Source organism: Symphodus melops, assembly GCF_947650265.1.
Source record: "Symphodus melops genome assembly, chromosome: 5".
In the NCBI taxonomy this organism is placed as follows: Eukaryota; Metazoa; Chordata; class Actinopteri; order Labriformes; family Labridae; genus Symphodus; species Symphodus melops.
Window position 1 is genome coordinate 8,202,372 of NC_136695.1, and position 23,423 is coordinate 8,225,794.

At 42.8% G+C, this 23,423-nt stretch overlaps 1 protein-coding gene across 3 annotated transcripts in view; it reads left to right on the plus strand.

Annotated features, from left to right (window-relative positions):
- The first annotated feature begins 755 nt into the window (after positions 1-755).
- The window catches only part of LOC306823531 (dynein regulatory complex protein 9-like), a 47,261-nt gene continuing 24,593 nt past the window's right edge, over positions 756-23,423 (plus strand). The window contains exons 1-8 of one of the 3 annotated variants that reach the window (XM_079343120.1): positions 756-1,012; positions 2,012-2,135; positions 2,296-2,330; positions 2,421-2,540; positions 4,320-4,404; positions 4,495-4,656; positions 19,628-19,702; positions 23,243-23,374. In XM_079343120.1, coding sequence (XP_079199246.1) covers positions 2,013-2,135; positions 2,296-2,330; positions 2,421-2,540; positions 4,320-4,404; positions 4,495-4,656; positions 19,628-19,702; positions 23,243-23,374 — 732 coding nt within the window. In that variant the 5' untranslated portion in view covers positions 756-1,012; position 2,012. The remainder of the gene's footprint in view (positions 1,013-2,011; positions 2,136-2,295; positions 2,331-2,420; positions 2,541-4,319; positions 4,405-4,494; positions 4,657-19,627; positions 19,703-23,242; positions 23,375-23,423) is intronic. The other 2 variants (XM_079343122.1, XM_079343121.1) reach the window with 2 other exon arrangements.

Sequence of the window (23,423 nt, forward strand, 5' to 3'; positions counted from 1 at the left end):
TTCCTCACCTGTCTCGTTAGTATCACCTGTGTCTGATTACCCCTTGTCTATTTAGTCTCTGTGTTTGCCTCATTTTCTTGTTGGTTCATTGTCTTGTCGGATGTCGGTTGTCGTGGCCTGTTGTTTCCGCTCCCTGTGTTTCTCCTCGTCGTGGTTTTTGGATTTTGGTTTTTCTTGTGTTTTTTGTCAATCATGCTTCGAGACGTTTTGGATTTAGTTTTTTTTAAGTAAGTTTTTGTTTTGCCTTTTTGTTAAAATAAATTAAGTTTATTCTGCACTTGGGTCCTCCTCCCTGTTTCCTGCCTGCTAACTCTGTGACACTAAAACTAAAATATGATATCTCTCAATGAAAATTGAATGGAGCAAACCTTTATTTTTCTTAAAAGAAACTGTACAGTAAAGTCTTCTGAAAATTGTTAAGATAATAGCCAGGGACACATTGAAAAAGAATCCACTGAAAGATCTTTGTCACCTGAATTTCCCTCGGGATCAATAAAGTATCTATCTATCTATCTATCCTTTCACAGATTATGCATTAAAACATTTCAATATGACCAGAATATCAAAGAAATTTGAGCTGAATTTAACTACTAATACCTCATTAACCTCAAGTTCTATGATAATTGTTGTCATTCACTGATTATTTTATTGGTATTTCACATTCAATGAACGTTTTCGAAAATATGCGGCCGTTTTCTTGCTTTTTGGGCACACCAAGCACCCATACCGTAAACCCCTGAATAGACGCGCATCGTATTTCGATCGGGCGGCTGGCTTGACTGGGGTTTTGCAAATGACGGCTCACTTGACCGCGGTGAAGGCTGGGGACGCTGGAATGGGTCACAGCTCAGTTTAATCGCCTGTATTTGTTACCATAGTTACATGTAAACAAGGCTAAACGTAGCATGGAAGTAGAAGTAGGCTAGTAGCAGTTCTGCTCAGGAAAGGTCTTTATTTATTTTAAAGTATAAACCGTTAAATCAACCAGAGGAGCTGCGACGGCGACACTGAAGTAAGTTACGAATTTTATCTACTATCCCACAGCTGTTTCCTCTCCCACTAAATATATTTTTCTGCAGCATAATGCGACAGACAATGAAAACTAGTCATGTCTTATCGGAAATCAGGTCTTATTGATCGATGTAAATATGTGATATATTACGCTTCCACCACATAACTGTTTGATAACAAAAACATAACGGCTGTTACATGCTGTCAAGAGCAGGGCTCACGGATCGAGGCAGTTATCATTCATGTTAAAACGAAAGTTGTGTTTCCTTCTATAAATTGCTCGCTCTTGGCCAAAAAGATAACCTTTTATTTTTTCCAGTTTTTGTCCATCTACTTCTAATTAATGTTGACAAAGAACAGGCACTTGAGCTGAAGAGGGGTGGAAGAAATGAGTGGGGTTGGTGGGGCAGACGTAGCTTTATAGTTGAACCCTGTTAAGTTGAACTAAAAGCTGTTTAATCATAATTTCATAAACTTAATAAAGTAGGCCTAATATCAAGACAAATGACCAAAATGTTCACAATTCTTTACAGAGTGATTCATATGAAGTCTGAAAAGCTTAAATAATTATTTACTTCCATTGTTGTAAAACTCTACATTAAATAAATAAAAAATGATTTTCTAACAGTAAAAGTAGCTGGGGAAACAACTTTGAATAGGAAAAAAATAAACTTGTTTTAAGAGCATTATTACAAGATGTGTGGCAGTCATGGGCCACCAGGTCTGCTCATGTGTGCTTTTTGATGATCGGGATGCACAGCTCACTTATACAGTCATTTAAGTCTGTATAATTATGACATGCTGCATCCTGAAAACTATGTTTATTCAGCAATAATCATCTGTGAAAAATAGCAACAATTGAAACAGCATTTGAAGGTCTCTACACTAGATACACAAGTTTTTATTTTGTTTTGTTTTTTAAAGGTAATTTTTCTTGAGGAAGGAAAACCTCACTTGTAACACTAACTCATTTTAACCAAATGTCTAACATTTTCCACAGTATGTCTTTATCCCTAACTCATACAATCAGACTGGCAGTTGTTTTGGAGGACTGTTCAGACAAGTTGGCCATAATGGGACATACACTGCAGATCAAGAGTGTGAGAGGCTCTGCAGCAGTAAAGGTGACTGTTCCTTTACATTTGCACTTAATGTTTCTCTGGATGGGGAAATAAAACATAATAGTTAATCTGTCCTTTGTAGAACAAGATCTTTGATCTCTTTGCTTGCTTACTAAATAGTTTTTTTTTTCTGTATCTTTCGTCCACATGCTTGTGTGTTTAGGAAATAGCCAGGCTGACTAAGCTAAAAGGAGACTGGTGAGTGGTGGAGAAATATAGGAGAAAAGTCATTTTTTTTAAACTAACATTTTTATTAACAAAGTTTGTATTTTCTGTCTCTGTCTGCAGTCATTTGATCTCACAGCATATTTCCAAACTGTGTTCAGAGCTCGAGGAGATGCAGACATTCACTTGTCTGCAGCAGGTAGGGGAGGAAGAAAAGCAGAAGAAGGCTGGAAGCATGAGAAGGTTTGTCAGTGGATTATTTGAAAGTAATACTAAATGAACTAATCTGTTATTTTATCATCATATGTTATTCAAAAGGTTATTTTGTTTGCCAAATGTTACTTCGGACAAGAAGGAAAGGAAAAGAAGAAGCGATAAACAAGAAGAAAGGCTTGTTTTGTATAGGGCTCAACAGTGTGGTTCTGGAAGTAAAAATCCTTTTAATTTTCTCCATGACAGATTCTAGTATTAGCAATGTCATAACCATCCAAGGTAGACTTACCATGAACCACGTAATTGTGAAACAATGTTTTACGTTCATTTAGAAAAAAAATGTTCTTAAGATATCAACCTTGTTTTAAGAAAAACATGGTTTACTGCAATATTAGGATGTGAAGCACACTAAGTCTGTGGTTGGTGGACCTCAATGTTACCATGGCAGTGTTTCCTGCCCCTCTGCACCATATGAGAATAGAAAGTTTGCTAGCCAGTTAGTTAGCGAACTAACACCATAGCTGTGTCCCATTCCAGCGACCGCAGCTTTCGAAGGGCATGGTCTTCGCGGTCCACGAAGTCACATCCTCCATGGACCGCGAAGGCTTAACCGAGCGGTCTCCGAAATGAGACGGCCTGGTCTTCCGACTTGCGTCACTAATTGTTCGGTTTCCTTGAAACCCTTACAGCATCTGTTTCTGACAGATCTTGGTGGAGAAGTCCCAGCAGCATGGGAATAAGGCAGAGAGTCCGACTGTCCAGCACAGGAACAGCCTGTTTTTTTTTTTGATTTTCAATAAAATTAAATGTAAATTCCCCATTAATATTAGAGTTAGATTTTAAATAATAGAAATAGGCTTTACCTCTTTTTTTCTGTTAAATAAATCAAAGTATAGTTTAACTTCATTTCTGCTGGTTGTTTTAATTATAGCTATACTAGTTCATGTTGATAATATCCTCAATGTGAAGCAGGGGTATAATAATACTCTTCATACGGCTACCAATTAGGTTATCATTTTACTTTATTCCATCAGAAAGTCCATTTCCCTTTAGTGCCAGACTAACTGTAAGTATTTATACAGTATGGAAGCTATGAGGATTGGATGAAGTGAAAGCTCAGATGCTTCCAACCTACACTTATTGGAAGCTTATTGGTTGGATGCATCTGAGCTTTCACTTCATCCAATCCTCATAGCTTCCATACTGTATAAATACTTACAGAAGCTGCATTTCTCGGCTGCATTCGAAGAAGCCGCTGAATTGGGAAAGCAGTTGTTGCACTGGTGTGGTGCAATCGGTCTTAAAATGCAGCCCATTAATGTTGCAGTCTCTGGGTTGGGACACAGCTCATATGTGCTAATAACCTTGTCATGGTCTTGCAGTGAATGTAATTTATATATTCACAATTTGATGATCGGGATGCACAGCTCACTCATTCAATTGCACAATTTTTTCAAAACTTGTTGTAGATATTGTACACTTGTACAGTATAAACAGCATAACAGTGACAAAAGTAACATTTAAAGTTTCTATCTATCAATGGTTTTGGGATGGGAAGTTGATTGACTCTGAAAAAAAATTATGTAGTCTTGTATTTTTCTTTTTCTCAGTTTTTCAATACTGTTTTTACATTGAATCAACTGTATTATAGTCAGTATTGGTTTTGGTTCCAGGTGTCAATCTCTGGAGAGATTTTGTGAAATGTCAATGGAGGATTTAAATGAGGACATTTACTTCCAGAACCCAAGCTGCCAAAACAGTGTGTGGTCAATGTTGAGCTCCATTAGTAATGTTAGTGTAACCACATAGGGGAGAAGGAAAAAAGCTGAAGCAGAGAAATGAGGATTTAACAAGCAAGCAACAGGAGTTCCAGCAGAAAACCGAGAAACTAAAGGTGAGACAGTGCGAGCAGAAAACTATTTCCTGCATGAATGTCTGTCAGTTGTGAGTAATAATCTGTTGATTTTGGTGAAACCAAAAAAAGGAGGTGTACCAACTTGCCAAAGACCTTGAGCTTCAGCTCATTGAAAAGTCGTCAAAAATTGCCAACCAGAAAAGAATTTTGGTGAAAACCACTGAGATGCAGCTACAGCAGACGCAAAAGGAGACCATCCAGACTGAGAAACTGCTAGAGGACAAATGGAAGGTAGATCAACTAGACCCTTATTTCGCAACCCTGGTCCTGGGGGCCCACTGACCTGCAAGTTTAAGGTGTTTACCTATGCTTACACACCTGACTCAAAAGATCACCTCATCAAGAATCCTAATAATCAAATATTTTTTTCATTTCAATAACAATGTTAGTACATTTTATTTTAAGGCACCTTTCAAAACAGATATAAAAACAAAAGTAACATGAATGAGTTGAGTTGGAACAGGTAAACGTTTAAACCTACAGGACAATGCGTGGGACCAGGTTTCGTAAAAACTCAATGAAATATGTCACATGGTCTGAATTGCATTCATTTTTATATTTGTGGCAGGGTATGCCCCTTTTATCAAAGGGTTTACAGTCTGTCTCAATATGGCTATATTATAATATATATTTTTAGTATATTTTAGTTTTTAAGTCTATATAATATATAGACTTAAAAACTAGTTGTCTGTTTTATCTACAATGTGTTTATGCGATCTGGCGTGTGTCTGGTTAGGTATTAGGTTGCATCTGTCGTAACGTTAAGTCTGCGGTTAGCTTGGTTAAACTAAGCTGTTTACATTTTCTCTCAGGCGGGACACAATAAAACCAATGTTTTGTTTTGTGTCGGAGTTTTGCAGTAGGTCTTCATAACGTGGGATGTCAGAGCGATTGGTCTGAAGTCGCCTGGTTCACTGGGGTTTTTCTTCTTGGGGACAGGGGTGAGGCACGAGGTCTTCCAGAGCACAGGAACCTTCCCGAGCCGCAGGCTCATGTTGAAGATGTGCTGAAGTGGCTCCCCCAGCTCAGCAGAGCAGGCCTTTAGCATCCTGGGACACACCTTGTCTGGGCCTGCTGCCTTCCTGGGGCGGAGTCTCTTCAGCTCCTTGCTCACCTGGTCTCTGGTGATGGTGGGGGGGAGGGGGGATGGATTGTCACTGGAGGTTGTATCTGTTCTGGTGGAGGTGTTGGGGGGAGTGAGAGGGGGGGAGGGGGTGTGTGGAGGGGTGCTGGGGGGGGGAGGAGTGAGAGGGGGGGAGGGGGTGTGTAGAGGGGTGCTGGGGGGACAGGCACTGGCTGCAGCGACGGGGCTGTCGAACCTGTTAAAAAACAAGTTGAGCTGGTTTGCTCTCTCAGGGTCCCCGTCTTCTGCGTTGTTGTTTTTCTTCCTGCAGCCTGTGATGGTCTTCATGCCCTCCCAGACCTCTCTCATGTTATTCTGCTGAAGCTTCTGTTCTACCTTCCTTCTGTAATCCTCCTTTGCCTCTCGGAGTCTGACCTTGAGTTCCCCCTGCACACGCTTCAGCTCTGCCTGGTCTCCCTCCTTGAATGCCCTTTTCTTCCTGTTAAGGATCTCCTTGACATCGCTGGTGATCCAGGGCTTGTTATTCGGGAAGCAGCGCACAGTTTTAGTGGGAACCACAACGTCCATGCAGAAGTTCATGTAGTCAGTTGTGCAGTGTGTGACCCCCTCAATGTCATCACCATGGGTCTCTTGTAGGGCACTCCAGTCAGTGGTCTCAAAACAGTCTCTGAGGGCCTCCTCTGCCTCGGGAGACCACTTTCTGAAGGTGCGTGTGGTTATCGGTTGTCTCTGGATCATAGTTTTGTACTGTGGCTTGAGTAGGACCAGGTTGTGGTCGGACTTACCCAGAGGTGGTAACGGGGTGGCAGTGTAGGCGTCCTTCACGTTTGCATACAGGAGGTCTATTGTCCTGTTCTTCCTGGTGGGACAGCTTACAAACTGGTGAAAGTCCGGTAGTGTGGAGTTCAAAGTAACATGGTTAAAGTCCCCTGAGATGGCGATGAAAGCATCCGGGTGCAGCGTTTGTAATCTTGAGGTGGTCGCATGGATGACGTCACACGCAGTTTCGGCGTGTGCCCGGGGAGGAACGTAGACGCAGAGCACGATCGCGTGAGAGAATTCCCTCGGCATGTAGTAAGGACGGAGACTTACCGCCAGCAGCTCGATGTCTCTGCTGCACGTTGCCTCCTTCACAGTAATATGTCCATGGTGGCACCATCTGGTGTTAATAAACAGCGCGAGTCCTCCTCCTTTCCGTTTGCCGCTGCGTTTCGTGTCTCTGTCCGCTCTCACTGTAGTAAAGCCCGGTAGATCCACGTTAGCGTCTGGGGTGTTTTGAGTCAGCCAGGTTTCTGTGAGGCACATTAAACTGCACTCTCTAAATGTCCGGTTGTTCCTCACAAGAGCAGCCAGCTCGTCTGTCTTGTTTGTTAGACAGTTTACGTTCCCCATAACTATCACCGGAACCGAGGGCTTGTACCTCCATCGCTTAGCCGCGAGCTTAGCCCTTACCAGGGCCCCGGCTCTACAGCCTCTGTACCGCCGCCTCAGCTCCTCTGGTATCGGGTGAACGATGCCGGCTTGTCCCGCTGACCGGAGCGAGAGCAGCGTTTCCCTTGAATAGGAAAGTTTTCCGCTGCTCTTTCCACGAAAACACGAAAAAGTATCCATAGGATACATAAAGTTATACACTGAAGGTGTACTATAAAAACTATATAGTATAGTACTATAAAAACTATATAAACTATAAACGTAGAAGTTGGCACAGAGCCACAACAAACGAATAACATATCAGACGAGTAAGACAGGGACGGAGCTACTGAATGTGCGGCCACTCGCGTCGGCGCACAGGTGACCAATGTGTCTTGCAGTCCTGTATGGGCTGGTAAGCTTGAGGGTGTTAGCTGTCATGGCTTATCCGTGTTCGGATGCATATATTTTGTGCAAGTCAATTACACTGCATTTTGTGGGATTTGTAGGCTACCTTCTTCCATTTGCCTTCACTTTATATACAGTGGGGCAAAAAGTATTTAGTCAGCCAGCGATTGTGCAAGTTCTCCCACATAAAATGATGACAGAGGACTGTATTTTTCATCATAGGTACACTTCAACTGTGAGAGACAGAATGTGGGGAAAAAAATCCTGGAAACCACATTTTAGGATTTTTTAAGAATTTAGTTGTTAATTATGGTGGAAAATAAGTATTTGGTCACCTACAAACAAGCCAGATCTCTGGGCCTCACATACCTGTAGCTTCTTCTAGCTCTTCTGTCCTCCACTCATTGCCTGTATTAATGGCACTTGTTTCAATTAGTTACCTGTATAAAAGACACCTGTGCAAAGCCTCAAACAGTCAGACTCCAAACAGCACCGTGGCCAAGACCAAAGAACAGTCGAAGGACATCAGAAACAGAATTGTAGACCTGCAGCAGGCTGGGAAGAGTGAATCTACAATAGGCAAGCAGCTTGGTGTGAACAAAATCAACTGTGGGAGCAATTATTAGAAAATGGAAGATGTACAAGACCACCAATAATCTCCCTCGATCTGGGGCTCCACGCAAGATCTCATCTCGTGGGGTCAAAATGATCATGAGAACGGTGAGCAAAAATCCCAGAACTACACGGGGGGAGCTGATGAATGGCCTGCAGAGAGGTGGGACCAAAGTAACAAAGGTTACCATCAGTAACACACTACGCTGACAGGGAATCAAATCCTGCAGTGCCAGACGTGTTCCCCTGCTTAAGCCAGTACATGTCAAGGCCCGTGTGCCACAGAGCATATGGATGATCCAGAAGAGGATTGGGAGAATGTCATGTGGTCAGATGAAACCAAGATAGAACTTTTTTCAACTCGTCGTGTTTGGAGGAAGAAGAATGCTGAGTTGCAGCCCAAGAACACCATACCTACTGTAAAGCATGGGGGTGGGAACATCATGCTTTGGGGCTGTTTTTCTGCAAAGGGGACAGGATGACTGATCCCTGTTAAGGAAAGAATGAATGGGGCCATGTATCGTGACATTTTGAGCCAAAACCTCCTTGTAGATGAAACGTGGCTGGGTCTTCCAGCATGACAATGATCCCAAACACACTGCCCGGGCAACAAAGGAGTGGCTCCGTAAGAAGCGTTTCAAAGTCCTGGAGTGGCCTTTAGCCAGTTTGGAGCCCATAGAAAATCTGTGGATGGACAGCCCCAAAACATCACTGCTCTCGAGGAGATCTGCATGGAGTAATGGACCAAAATACCATCTACAGTGTGTGCAAACCTGGTGAAGACCTACAATAAACGTTTGACCTCTGTCATTGCCAACAAAGGTTATATTACAAAGTATTGAGTTGAACTTTTGTGATTGACCAAATACTTATTTTCCACTATAATTTACAAATAAATTCTTAAAAAACCCTACAATGTGATTTCCTGGATTTTTAAATAAAGAAACAGACCTCTGTCATTATTTTTAGTGGGAGAAACTTGCACAATCGCTGGCTGACTAAATACTTTTTTGCCCCACTGTACATTGTTTTGTACTCAACTTTTCAACCAGGGGAGTTCTTTGAAACTGATGTGACACGTACACGGCTGGCAAAACTGGATAAAACTAAACTATGGAAACTGATGGAATATTTGGAGTTAGATGCCACTGAGGATGCCAAAAAGTCAGAACTCATACAGAGTTATTAGTAAATTGTAACCCTGACGAGAAAGAAAGTTGAGTTTCAAGAGCGAGAGAGAGAAAGAGAGCATGAAAAAAAAATTTGATTTTGAGAGAGCTAAACTTGCTTTGGATCATAGATGTCAGCAACAGCAAGAAGTACTTTATGTAAATGGGTGTATGTCTTTGGTACCAAGGTGTGATCCTGAGAAGGTGGAATCTGTCTTTTTTTTTTTTTACACTTATACGGTTTACACTTATACGGGGCTCGGGTGGGTGGGTAGGTAGGTAGGTAGGTAGGTACTTTTTTGATCCTGAGGGAAATTCAAGGCCTCCAGTATCAGTATACAAGACAAGCAGGACACAAGACATTAGTTACTGTACACACCCGCTGTCCCCCTCCCCTCTGTATACAATAATCCCCAAATAAGATTAGGAGCCCCCTATGTGACTAAGAGTAAACATAATTACTGAATTAACCTGTGCAGTTAACATTTACATTAGACGTGTGCTTATGTAACATAAATGTACATAACCTGTGAAGAAGAGAAAGCATATGTGCTGATTAAAAGACACCTGTAAACAGTTACAGAGCCTTAGAAACAAAGTGCTGACCTTCTAGAAGTTAGTGTTGTTTGCGCATGTACAGTGGTGTTTGAGGTGGGGGTTGTGCCAGAGGTGTGAGAACAGACATTAAACAGTCAATGCAGACAATTAGGGATGCATATTAAAGTGCAGGTTAAGTCATTAAAGGAAGCAAGATAAAGGAGCAATGATTAGATTAGAATTAAGTATCCAAAACAATAGGGTGAAACCAGCATTAAGTGTCCAAAACAATAAGGTGAAACCAGGAGTTAATAAGGTCAATTGTCATTAAAGTTCCCAACTATTAAGGAGCAGATTAGCAGTAAGTGTCAAAGACAATAGGGTGAAACCAGACCTGATTGGTTGATCTTGTCAATCATTACAGTCGGGTGAAACCAGACATAATTAATTATCATTAAAGTGACTAGTGCTCAGTAAGGTGACTATCAATATGCATTAAAGTGTCCAACTGGAGGCTGACTCTTGGGTCAGCAGTGCAGTTGAGAGGTGAGAAAAAAAGTAAGATAATAAAAACCGCAAGCGGTGATGAAGGGACCGAAGCACCCCGCGCATGTCAGCGTGTGTCGCGACCACGAGAGTGGGTGTAAGAGGCTTTTATGTCGCGCTTAATGTGCATAACATTTTTTGTACATGTAGGACAAAAAAACCTCAATGGGGAGGCCTTTTTGAAAATTTCAAGGGGGCGCCACTGAGTCATTTAGCCACGCCCACTTTAACTACTCACATGAGAAGTTTAATTTATCTACTGGGATCATGTGTGATTGATGACTACACCTATATTAAGGTCCTTAACAAACTACTTCCTGTTTGTGGCGAATAACGCATCCATATGACCTTGCCCTTTGACAAAATAACGTGTGGAGCACAACGAGAGATCTTCAACATGTCAAACAGGACAAACAGACACTGATTTTTGTGTCACTCGGATAAATGCTTTTATAGGAGTTCGTTCAAATAGCTAACATGCGAAATGCGAATTTGAAACATTCACAAAAAATATGGCGGACTTCCTGTTTGGTTTTGACTATGGGTGTAAGAGAATTTTTCGTAGGTGCTGCCATGTTTAACATCCAAAAAATGTGTCATGCATGTCAGAGAAAAAAACCTCTATGGGGAGGCCTTTCGGAATGGTAATATAGAGGTGCACCGAGACATCAAAGTTTGATGGTACACCGTGGCCACGCCCTTTAACGAAATAACGTGCAGAGCACAACGAGATATCTTCAACATGTCAAGAACAGACAGACACTGACTTTGTGTCAATCAGATCAACGCCTTTTTAGGAGTTCGTTCAAATAGTTAACCTGTGAAACGCGAATTTGAAGCACTCAAAAAAAATATGGTGGACATCCTGTTTGGTTTTGACTATGGGTGTAAGAGGATTTTATGTGAGATCTCACATGCTTAACGTGCATAAAAAATGTCATGCATGTATGACGAAAAAACATCAATGGGGAGGCCGTTTTGAAAATTTGAAGGGGGCGCCCCTGAGTCATTTTGCGATTTTTTTGTTTTACGAAACTACTAGAATAAAACATTTTTTGCCAGACCTGATGACATTGGAAATTTTGGTGAATTTTCATTCATGTTCAGGCTGTGAAAAATGGTGTCACAGAGATGGACCGGAGAAAAAAAATAAAAATCTTTTGGGTTTCAATAGGGTCCTTTGCACTGGTCAGTGCTTCGGTCCCTAAATGAGTCCAGGATTCACAGTGTGCTTCTCCCCTGCCGTGACAGTGAGGTGTTGTAATGTCTTATGGCCAGGGGACAAAAGAGTTCTTCAGTCTGTGACAACAGTCTGTCATTGAACATGCTCTTCTGCCCGGTGAAGGTGCTGTGTAGGGGATGGTGTGTGTTATCCATGATGGAGAGTATTTTGTCCAGAGTCCTCCTCTCTGCCACTGTCACCAGTGAGTCCAGCTCTTTACCCAGCACAGAGCAAGCCCTCCTCACCAGTCTGTCCAGACAAGCTGTGTCCCTCTTCTTGCAGCTACCTCCCCAGCACACCACGGCGTAGAAGAGGACGCTGGACACCACAGACTGGTAGAACATCTGCAGCAGCTTTTTGCAGATGTTGAAGGACCCCAGCCTTCTCAGGAAGTACAGATGGCTCTGTCCCTTCCTGCAGGTAGTGTCCATGTTAGGTGACCAGTCTAGCTTGTCATCCAGTTGCAGCCCCAGACACCTGTAGATCCTGACCACCTCCACGTCGACCCCCCCGATGGAAACAGGTTCTAGATGTGGTTTGTTCCTTCGGAAGTCCACCATCATCTCCTTGGTCTTGGAGGTGTTTAGCTGCAGATGATTAGCACTGCACCACGTCATAAAGTCCTCAATCAGGCTCCTGTACTCCTCCTCCTGTCCATCCCTGACACAACCAACTATCGAGTGTTGTCTGAGTATTTCTGCATGTGGCAGAGCTCAGAGTTATACTGGAAGTCAGAGGTATACAGGGTGAACAGGACGGGGGAGAGCACAGTCCCCTGTGGTGCTCCGGTGCTGCTGACCGCAGGGTAGGATGTGCAGTCCTTCAGTCTGACAAACTGTGGTCTCTCTATGAGGTAGTCAGTGATCCACCTCACCAGGTGTGAGCCCACGCTCATCTCTGTCAGCATGTCTCTCAGTAGGAGGGGATGGATGGTGTCAGCAGCGCTTGAGAAATCAAAAAACATGATTCTCATCACGCTGCTCCCTTTGTCCTGATGAGAGCAAGCCCTGTGTAGTAGATAGAGGATGGCATCATCCACGCCCAGCTTTGGCTGATATGCCCAGGGGATCCTGGGCGTGTTGGACCTGGGGTCAGAGCAATTGGTCTGAAGTCGCCTGGCTCACTGGGGTTTTTCTTCTTGGGGACGGGGTGAGGCACAAAGTCTTACAGAGCACAGGAACCTTCCCAAGCCACAAGCTCATGTTGAAGACGTGCTGAAGCGGCTCCCCCAGCTCAGCAGAGCAGGCCTTTAGCATCCTGGGACACACCTTGTCCGGGCCCGCTGCCTTCCTGGGGCGGAGTCTTTTCAGCTCTTTGATCATCTCGTCCCTGGTGATGGTGGAGGGGGAGGGGGGATGAATTGTCTCTGGAGATGGAGGAGGTTGCGGGTTTGTAGAGGGGTCTGGGGGTGGCAGGCACTGGCTGCAGCGATGGGGCAGTCAAACCTCTTAAAAAACAAGTTGAGCTGGTTTGCTCTTTCAGGGTCCCCATCTTCTGCATTGTTGTTTTTCTTCTTACAGCCTGTGATTGTTTTCATGCTCTCCCAGACCTCCTTCGTGTTGTTATTCTGCAGCTTCTGCTGTACCTTTCTTCTGTACTACTCCTTTGCCTTTAGGAGTCTGACCTTGAGTTCCCCCTGCACACGCTTCAGGTCTGCCTGGTCTCCCTCCTTGAATGCCTTTTTCTTCCTGTTAAGGATCACCTTGGCATTGCTGGTAATCCAGAGCGTGTTGTTCGGGAAGCAGCGCACAGTTTTTGTGGGAACCACAACGTCCATACAGAAGTTCATGTTGTCAGTTGTGCAGTGTGTGACCCCCTCAATGTCCTCACCATGTGTGTCTTGCAAGGCACTCCAGTCAGTGGTCTCAAAACAGTCTCTGCCTCATGAGACCATTTTCTGAAGTTGCGTGTTGTTACTGGTTGTCTCTGGATCTTTGTCTTGTACTGTGGTTTAAGTAGGACAAGGTTGTGATTGGACTTCCATAGAGGTGGTAGGGAGGTGGCAGTGTAGGCGTCCTTCACTTTTGCGTAGAGGAGGTCAATTGTCCTGTTCTTCCTGGTGGGACAGCTTTCAAACAGGTGAAAGTCCAGTAGTGTAGAGTCCAATGTGACATGATTAAAGTCCCCTAACATGGCAATAAAAGCATCAGGGTGCTGTATTTGTAGTCTCGCGATGTTCGAGTGGATGACATCAGACGCGGTCTCAGCCTGCGTTCGCGGAGGAATGTATACACAAACAACAATGGTGTGGTATAACTCCCTGGGCATGTAGTAAGGACGGATAACTACTGCCAGCAGCTCGATGTCTTTGCTGCACGTTGCCCCCTTCACAGTAACATGTCCCTGGTGGCACCACCAGGTGTTAATAAACAGCACGAGTCCTCCTCCTTTCTGTTTGCCGCTGCGTTTAGTGTTTCTATCACCGGAACAGAGGGCCTGTACATCCACCGCTTAGCCGCTAGCCTAGCCCTTTCTGGGGTTGAACGTTCCAAGTGATAAAGCTTTGTATTTACTGTAAAAGTCATCTTGCCCGTCAGTCTTGTACATATTAGTCTTAAGTTATCTTTTTTTATCTTTAACTAATTGTTTTTATTTAATGTTCACTTTGTACAGAGAGAGCACAGTCTACTAAAGTTAAATTCCTTTGGCATAAATATTTCGCTACTTGAATGACCAGTTAAAGGATACATTTCTCTTCTTTTTTTTAAATGTATTCATTTAAGATTTATTTTTGGGCGTTTTACAGCCTCTATTGCAGAAAATGATCGTGGATAGGGTTGACAAGTGAGTTTTGAGATGTGGGGCACGCTGACCTTCCTTGAGCTGTGGCGTACAGGATCCGTTTATGGCCCAAAAGAAGGACATGTCCGGGCTAAAGTGGATGCATGGTAAAAAAAACATTCAAATGTCATTTTGATGGAAAACACCTCAGGCAAGCTTGACACATAGCAGTTTTTAAACTTTCATCAATTGGTGAAACTTATACGGATTAAGCTGGGCTCTTGTAATATAGCAATAAGTAAGGTCCTTTACCTGCTTTTTGTAAACATAACGATGAGCATGGTCTTGTTACCTGCTCTTAAAGCCCACTCTCGTAGGCTATGTAAGAGCTGGGCAATTTTGTTTGATACAATATAATGAACAACAAAAAACACTTGTCTGGGAATGGATTTATTTTACTTGGCAATAGTCCTACTGCTCTTTTGATAATGTGTGCTTGACCCGCGCCCTCCAAATCACACAATAGGTACATTCCAGTTCTCTTATTTGTAGTCTCCTCGGTCCATGGCTGAACCGGAAGTAGTTTCAAAGCCGCCATGTTGAGGATCGTTCCAAAGCTCTAATAGCGAATGGAGGAGAGAGGAGCGAGGAGGCAGATCCGAGGAGCAGTGACCGAGGAGACACGAGAGCTGAATTCACGGAAGTCTTTTCACTAACAGACACGCCCCCTTCTCTTATATCACTCATTGATTGGACGCTGCAGAGGATAAGACTTCAGTGAAACTTCTTGACATGAGCAGAGTTTAATAATGGAGAAAAGACGGACATTAAAAAGACGCTGAACAGAGCGTTGGACATTTAAACAGATTATAAACATCAGTGAGTTTGGAAAGAGTCGGTCTGTGATGAGCTGGGATTAAAAACATTCTGACATGAAGATTAACAACTAAATATGAAGCTCCATAACTTCTATAAAATCAATACATCCTTCATTTTCTGTTCATCCCTCAGACTGTTTGTATGTGATGATGATGAGGAAAACAGTTTGATAAAGAGGGAGTCTGTCAGTCACAAACATGTTTTACATTTATTTATCTTCAGAAAGTTTTGTCATTTAGATTCTAATCAATCATTATAAAATACAGAGTTCGTTGTCGAAATACAGGCTTGGTTAAGTCAAAGCTGTATAATACTAATAATAAATAGTCGATGTAAATAAGAGAACTGGAATGCATCTAATATCTTCTGATCTTTAATCCCCACCTAACCTGCGGTTAAAATGAGTTGGCCTACAGATCACCCTGCTCATCACTAAAATGAGCTCGAAATCTTTCTGGGTTGCAACTACAGATAAACCAAAAATGCATGCACCTGCACCAGTCCGAGACAAACTGCTAGGCTATCCAGGCACTTTAGGCCATGAACATCCATCATTTGCCTGCATGGCAACTCGTAAAACCAAAAATTGAAAGTAACGTTATCAATGAGTTCATCACTGCTTTCAAAAGCAAGGCCAACATACAGTCATCCAAATCAAGTTTACCTTTTCCATAGCTGTGTCGAAGTGCTTACTGATTATTAATCTCACACCTGATAGCCTTCATACAATCTGTTGAGCGAAAGGCTATTCCATGAGCAGAGGGCGTCAGTCTGTAACGCTACTGGTTCAGCACACAAGGCACCAGAGCACTCTGATAGGTTGAAAAACATCACTGCACTGCAGCAGTTATACAGTCTGTTAGTAACAAGCTCAGAATGATCGTGGACATTTCCCCGCATCTCAAAACTCAACATAAGCATCCACAGTTTGTGTAGTTTAGAGAGGCAAATCGTACCTATGTATTTTGATGTCAAATTGCGTACATGCTACACAAAATGTGTACATGTTCGCAGGTCTTGGTTAGAGAGTAAAATAAGAGAACTTTAGATGAAACATAAGAGCACATTCAAACCGCAAGCGGTGATGAAGGGCCTAAAGTACCCCATGCATGTCGGGGTGTGTTGCGACTGGGGGAGTACAACCTCGGGAGTACAACAGCGAGATGTAGCCAAGCAGCAGGCCTTACTGTTTGATTTGTGTAAAAGTAAAACTTTGACACTACACCGAGGCCACGCCGCTCTCTGTAAAATCGTGTGGAGCACAACAGGAGATCTTAAACATGCCTAGAACTCAGAGTTGGCAATGATCACATGAACAGGGTCTTGAGGAAGTACCGTAAATTCCGGACTATAAGCCGCTACTTTTTTCTCACACTTCGAGCACTGCGGCTTCTACTCCGGTGCGGCTAATGCATGGATTTTTTATGGGGGACAATGAGCTTCTGCCGCAAAAACATTTGACTTTGTCACGTCGGATCTTAATATCAGTCATTTTGCGCTTCATGCACGCACCCTCATGATGGAAAACACACGGATAAATACATATGATGCAGCTTTCAAGTTAAAGGCGATCGACCTGGCTGTCAAAGAAGCTAACAGAGCTGCTGCACGTTAAGATGACACTGACAGCGACAACAGAGACTGAGGAAGTGAGTAATGAAGTCATTCTGAGGCAGTGAATGGATGGACTTTTTCTTGTGAAATATATTACGGTCATCTTTTTCATCAGCCGTGTTACAGACACCGTCGGCTAGGCTTCGTATTGTAACGGTTCATGTTGTAAAGTCAGTAGTTGATAATGTGTTCATAATTCCGATTATGTGGAGAGTCAGTGAATGCACCAGCGAGAACGTGTTGAGTGGCTGTATGAGAGAACGCTGGGGAAGAGAGTTGGATTGTTACGGCAAGTTATGTGTTGCTCTCTGCTGTAAACGGCGTGGTCACGGCCGACAGTGATCGGGTTATTAAAAGTTATTATTTGAACGCTCTCGTCGTCCTTTAACGTCCGTACGGACGCTACAGTATTTGCGGATGTTACCGGTAGCCTACGTCTGTGTAAATAGCTCTTGTTATAGCGTGGACACCTGCGGCTTATAATCAAGTGCGGCTTATATATGTACAAATACATTTATTTACTTATTTTTAGCCGGTGCGGCTTATATCCAGGTGCGCTCAATAGTACGGAATTTACGGTATGTTCAAATAGGAAGCCTGAAAATGCAAACATTGGTCATTTTTTATACATTCAAATAATGATGACAGACTTACTGTTGGGTTTTGACTATGGGTGCAAGATGATGTTTTGTAGGTGCTGAAATGGTTAAAAGATAAAAGAAGAAAACCTCTATGGGAAGGTGTTTTTGAATGGTTAAAAAGGGGTCGATTTAAATAGCTGTTAGTGGGGACTCTTCAAAAAGTCTGGGTACTCCACACTGCCGTTCGGGCCGTAGGCCGAGACGACAGCGAGAGACCTGTCCCCTACCCGAAGGCGCAGGGACACGACCCTCTCGTTCACCGGGGTGATCTCCAACACCTGGGTCCTTTACCTGCTTTTTGTAAACATAACAATGAGCATGGTCCTGTTACCTGCTCTTTTGTTAATGTTAACAACCAGAATGGTCCTTTACCTGCTTTTTGTAAAGTGTCTGAGATTGATGATTGATTGATTAATTAAACGAAATAACGTACAGAGCACAAGCTGAGATCTTCAGCATGTCCAAAACACTGACGCCGAGTTTGCAATGATCGAATGATGAAGCTCCTCATAGAAGTTCAAATAGGTAACCTGTGAAATGCGAATTTAAGCCATATTTCTTGCATGCAAAAAACAGACTTCCTGTAATGTTTTGATTATGAGTGTGAGAAGATTTTATCTAGGTCCTGACATGGTAAATGTGTATAAAAAATGTTATGCATGTAGGTGAAAAAAAGATTGCTGGGGAGGCCTTTTGGTTAAAAGTGGTGGGACAAGACATCAAAGTTTCATCAAAGTGGAGGTTATGTGCTCCGTAACTCACTGGTTTTGAAGATAACTGAATAAGTCTCTAAATGGTGCATTCTGTTCAATAAGATGCATTGTTACACATTTCAGTTTTCATATTTTAGTTTTTCCAAGCTTGATAATGTTGATTTACTGTACAGCCCCTGCCCTGACACACCCCTTCGTCGTTTGACTGCAACTCACTTGGTTCATGTTGTCTAACCCCTTTGTAGTTGGCCCTCTGCTTCTATCGGCACTTTCTTTAAAAAACAAACAAACAAATAAACTTATAATATTACATGTATCATCCAGTAATAATAGATCCCTAGACCTTGACAAGTCAATCAGCTGTCAGCATGTTCGAATGTGGAGCCGACCCGAAAAGGTGGAGCTAAACACTGCAGTTCGTTGATTGGTTGAAAGAATTGTCACTTCCCGTGTTACGTCGGAAAACAAAACTCCGCCGTGTTGTTTAAACCATTGACTGTAATACACAGCTGATTGTTTACGTCTGTATTTCTCCTCGCGGCACACAGCCTTCTCTAAAACAAAGCTTGATTGAGTTATGTAATAAAGAGTCACATGCCAATGACAAAGTGGATTAACTGCTGGATGTCTTCCAGCGTTGGTTTTGTTTGTGTAGCGTTTTTCTCCTTTGTTGAATTTATTAGTTAGCGGTTAGCTGTTTGCTGCTATCATATGACACTATTTACATAGCGGCTATCGGCATCTGGCTTATACGCTGCCTACCATATAGGGCACGGGTGGCTGTGGAAACACAAACGGGATCGGGCTTAGGCTTGTCGGTACCAGTATTCGGCAAACATATTCTTTGCCAGAATTAGAATGTAGCCTTATCAGATACTGTATTTAGCGCACTGTATAGATATAGCTGAGATCTTCAACATGTCTAGAACACACTGATACTGAGTTTTGGGAAAGCGTTGGATGTGTTCAAGTTTTCGTTGAAGTTGCGGAAGAATAAAAACAATCCTTCAGGAAACAATCGGGTCCTTCGCACTGTCAGTGCTTTGGGCCCTACTAATAGTTTGGATTCCAATAGGGTCCTTAGCACTTGTCAGTGCTTCTGGCCCTAATAAGAGCCCTTAAGTTATTGTGCAAAAAAAACAACCTGGTCCTGAACATTGACAAAACCAAGGAGATCATCGTCGACTTCAGGAGGTGCGAGCCCAGCCACTCTCCAATCACTGGCACAGCAGTGCAGAGAGTAAGCAGCACAATTTCCTGGGTGTGCTGATATACGTGTTGAATATCAATTTCTTTGTCTATTGAAAGTAATGTAGAACACGGTGTCAAATTTATTGTACATGCCCACTTATTTTTCCAATAAAACTAGCCTAGATACTACATGGCTTTTTGATCAACCAAGAGCAATGGTTGTAACTTCAATAAATGATGTTGCCAGGCTTGCAAAGACCCCATGCGCAGAGTCCTCTCAGAATTGATACCAATAGCTACATTATCAAATTCTGGCTGCTCACTGGCCACAATCAAAATGCCAGAAAAATGTTTCAAAGAAAAACAATAAAAACTGTGCTCTTGTGTAAAATAAGGCCCACAGACTCAAGGTATACAGTAAATGTCCAAATAATGTGTTGTGATCTTTCTTTTAGCTGCTCCAGAAACAGCGTCAGGGGGAGATAAGAGTTCACAAGGACTCTGAGATATTCCTGCAAAATCAAAATAAGGTTGGTAAAGTAAATATTCAATAAATAACAGACATACATATATGAATGGTTTGCTTTTGAAAGCTGCTCTGTCATAATCACAGCTGAAGTTTTAGCTCAATATGAATTTGAATATGTGTTGCCGAAAACAAAAACTGAACAACAACATGAACAGCTCTGTCCAATCCAATTTGTTATTGAAGCTGGGGTTTATTCTGAAGTTATTTTCTATACCTGTGGTCAAGTACTCTGTTCCTGTGATGAAGATAAAGCATACTCTCGCTGCTAGCGTTCTGTACATAAGAAGATACATTACACCTGTGAAAACTGAGGGTCAACAATGTGCAAACATGTTGACCCCATTTTAAGCAAACATGGTAGTAGTATATAATAGTATATATACGTTTCTGTTTTCTTTTTTTAATCATGACTATAGCTTATTAAAATATTACAAATATATATATATCATACAGTAGCTGAGATAAATTATGGCCCTTTTCCGAATAGATATTAGCTCTGACATACACAGATGGAACCGCTTTTTCTTTGTATTGTTTGACACAAATACACAATTTGTTATTTCGGCTGTTAAAAAATATATTTGGCCAGTGAATTTTTCATGTATCCGACACCTTGGCCGATGAGTCAAAAAGTTAATTTCGGACCCTGTCAGTAATATCGTGAGCTGTAGAGCAGAGGCATTGGTTTTGGCAAGCATTCGTTATCATGGTAGCTGCGGGTTAGTAGCGCTGCTTGCCCTAACAAGTGTTTTTTACATGCCAAAGATATTACGAGGTACTGTACTTCGAATCCTTAGGCCCCGTTTACACGGAGAAGCTGTGACAGAAACGCAGCAAAACAACCCCACTCCGGATTCGAAGTACAGATCGTCTGCACTGCAGGTCTTGCCTGAGTGAAAACGATGTAGTTCTCAGGCCCGGCCAGTAGTGGGCAGTTGAACTTTACAACTCTCAGTGGTACACTCAGCTGTATAACCACTTCCTCCACAACATCCTCCTAGGATACTAGCTATCCTAGGTCTTACCCAAAGACTGCGTATGGTCGCCCTGTGCTTGGGTAAAGGTTGAACTATTTGCCGCAAGAAATCGATGCTCTTTCAGCGGCGACATACGCAATGTATCATATCAAGTTTCTGTTTTAAAAGACTATACAAAGTGAATAGCTGCTGAAGCACACATAACACAAGTGGATACACCGCCATTGTTGTTTATGTTTGTCCTTGGCTACTGCGCAAGTCCAAATCTATGGGGGGGGGGATGTGGTGAGGTCAACACAGCCAAGGAGTTCGCTCCATTTCGTTCACATGGCTGCGATACGGCCCCCGCATCTGTTTCGCTCCACCCTGGAGCTCGACGTCAACAGCGTCGGTGTTTCACGGGGGTGAAAACGCAAGCTTTTGAATTCGACCTCCAGAGTGGAGCGAAACGAATACGGGGGGCATATCGCAGCCATGTGAACGAAGCGAAACGGACTCTCTGGCTGCGATGACCTCACCACACCTCCCCCATACATTTAGTCGAGAACAAACATAAACAACAATGGCGGCGGATTCACTTGTGCTATGTGCTTCAGCAGCTATTCGCGTTGTATAAACAGAACTTTGATATGATACACTGTGTATGTCGCCGCCGAAAGAGCATCAAACACTTGCGGCAAATTGTTCAAGCTTTACCCAAGCACAGGGCGATCATACACAGCATTTGAGTAAGACTTGGGAGAACTAGCCGCTAAAGAGGATGTTGTGGAGGAAGTGGTTGTACTGGTGAGTGTCGCGTGTGTTGCGTTGTAAAGTTCCACTGCCCACTACTGGCCGGGCGTGAGAACTACATTGTTTTCACTCAGGCAAGACTGCCGTGTAGACTGTCTGTACTTTGAATCTTACTGTCACAACGTCTCTGTGTAGATGGGGCCTTAAAATGCTCTGCCACACCTAACACATAGGTGTGAAGTTTGGGGTGGATAAAAGCAGCTGTCCCCCATTGTTCTTCCTCTTTCCTCTTTCAGGTAACCCAAGGCCTCACAGCAGACCAACGTTCTGAATTCCGAGCTCAGATTATTCATTTTGTTTGTAATTACTGTGTATTTACATTGTGACAGGCTGGGTGAAAGGGCTTTGTGTTTGGATTTCATACCTTCAATTAAATACAGATTGTTAATTATTAATAATATTAGTATTTACTGAATAAATTTGAGACTGATATTGTAATATTTGGTTGTATTCTGATATTCTGATTTCAGCTTGGTGCCCCAAGGTTTAATAAACTCAGTTTATAAGCACATTGATTTATATTAATAAAATAAATAAAGTTAATTATTAATGTTAATTTGATAACCAAATTTTACTTTATAAAACCATAATTGTTGAAGAGGTATTCGCTCCTGTAAACCCCAACATTATGATTACCCCATGTGAGGCCAGTTGGTACAGATCAGTCGTATTGTGTCCCAGATAGCTCAATACAAGACAATTTGTTTTTAATGAGAGACATTTTTGACGTTTGCAAACTTTACAACATCAATGTGGGTATCATTTCTATTGACCAGGAGAAAGCATTTTATCATGTCGATCACTCTTTTCTTTTTGCCACATTGCAAGCTTTTGGTTTTTGGGGAGCACTTTTTGTCCTGGGTGAAGATGTTCTACAGTGGTGCATGTAGTGTTGTAAAGGTTGGGGGAGGTTTGAGCAGACCTGTAGCAGTAAAAAGAGGGGTCGGGCAGGGCTGCCCCAGTTGTACATTGTGGCCATGGAGCCGCTTTTATGGAGGCTTAGGAGCCGGCTGAGAGGCCTGGTTTTGCCTAAACTGGTTCACAGCACCTTCTTTTCAGCCACCCTAAAAACGCTTTCGCTACCTGAACCTGGTAAATCTCTGTCTGCACCTGTGCACCACTCTTGACATTCGCACAGAGCCAAGATTTGGCTGAGCAGTGGAGTAGAGGACATGAGTATGGCTTCCCCCCCTTGAGTGTGAGTCCTGAGGTGAGGGAATGGAGAAAGGAGACCTTATTCTAACACTGATGACTCCAGCACTGGGAACTTTCAGCTCCTGTACAGGTAAACAGCTGTACTCCAGCTGTGTGAAGGTGCTGAACATTTTTCTTCTGGCAAGAGTCTAGGCTCAGACTTTTCCCCTAATGGCAGCTGGCAGGTCCTGTATAAGCCTCCTTGTCAAGAAACGGATGGCTGATATCCAATGGGAAATTATTCATGGAGTGATAGCTACAAACAGACACAGAGCTCACTTTGACCTGTGCACAGGGAAGGGTTGTCCTTTCTGTTCTCTGTCCTTAGACCACATGGTGGTTTCCTGTCCCCAATTGGTTGAATTTTTTAAAATGCTGCAGGAGTGGTTGGATGGCTTGGGAGAGGTGTTCTTTGTTCCCCTCTTTGCCTTTGGACCAAAATACACAACCAAGAAAAGTAAATAAAGCTTAAATAAAGTTACTTGAAAGTCAAAAAGCCTTCTTCTTCATCATCATCATCTTCTTATTCTTCTTCTCCTTCTTCTCAGCAGCTGATCCTGTTGCTATTGTTGTTTCAGGAGTTTCAGCAAAAGCTGCAGCAGTGGCAGGAGTACACTAAGCAGACACAGAAGGAAAAGGAGAAGCAGCTCTACAATGTGCAGTGCAAAAGAACAATACATTTGGACAGATTAATGGAGAAAAAGAGATGGGTAAGCTACAAGCTCTGTATGTTTAACATGATTCATTAATCTTCAAATG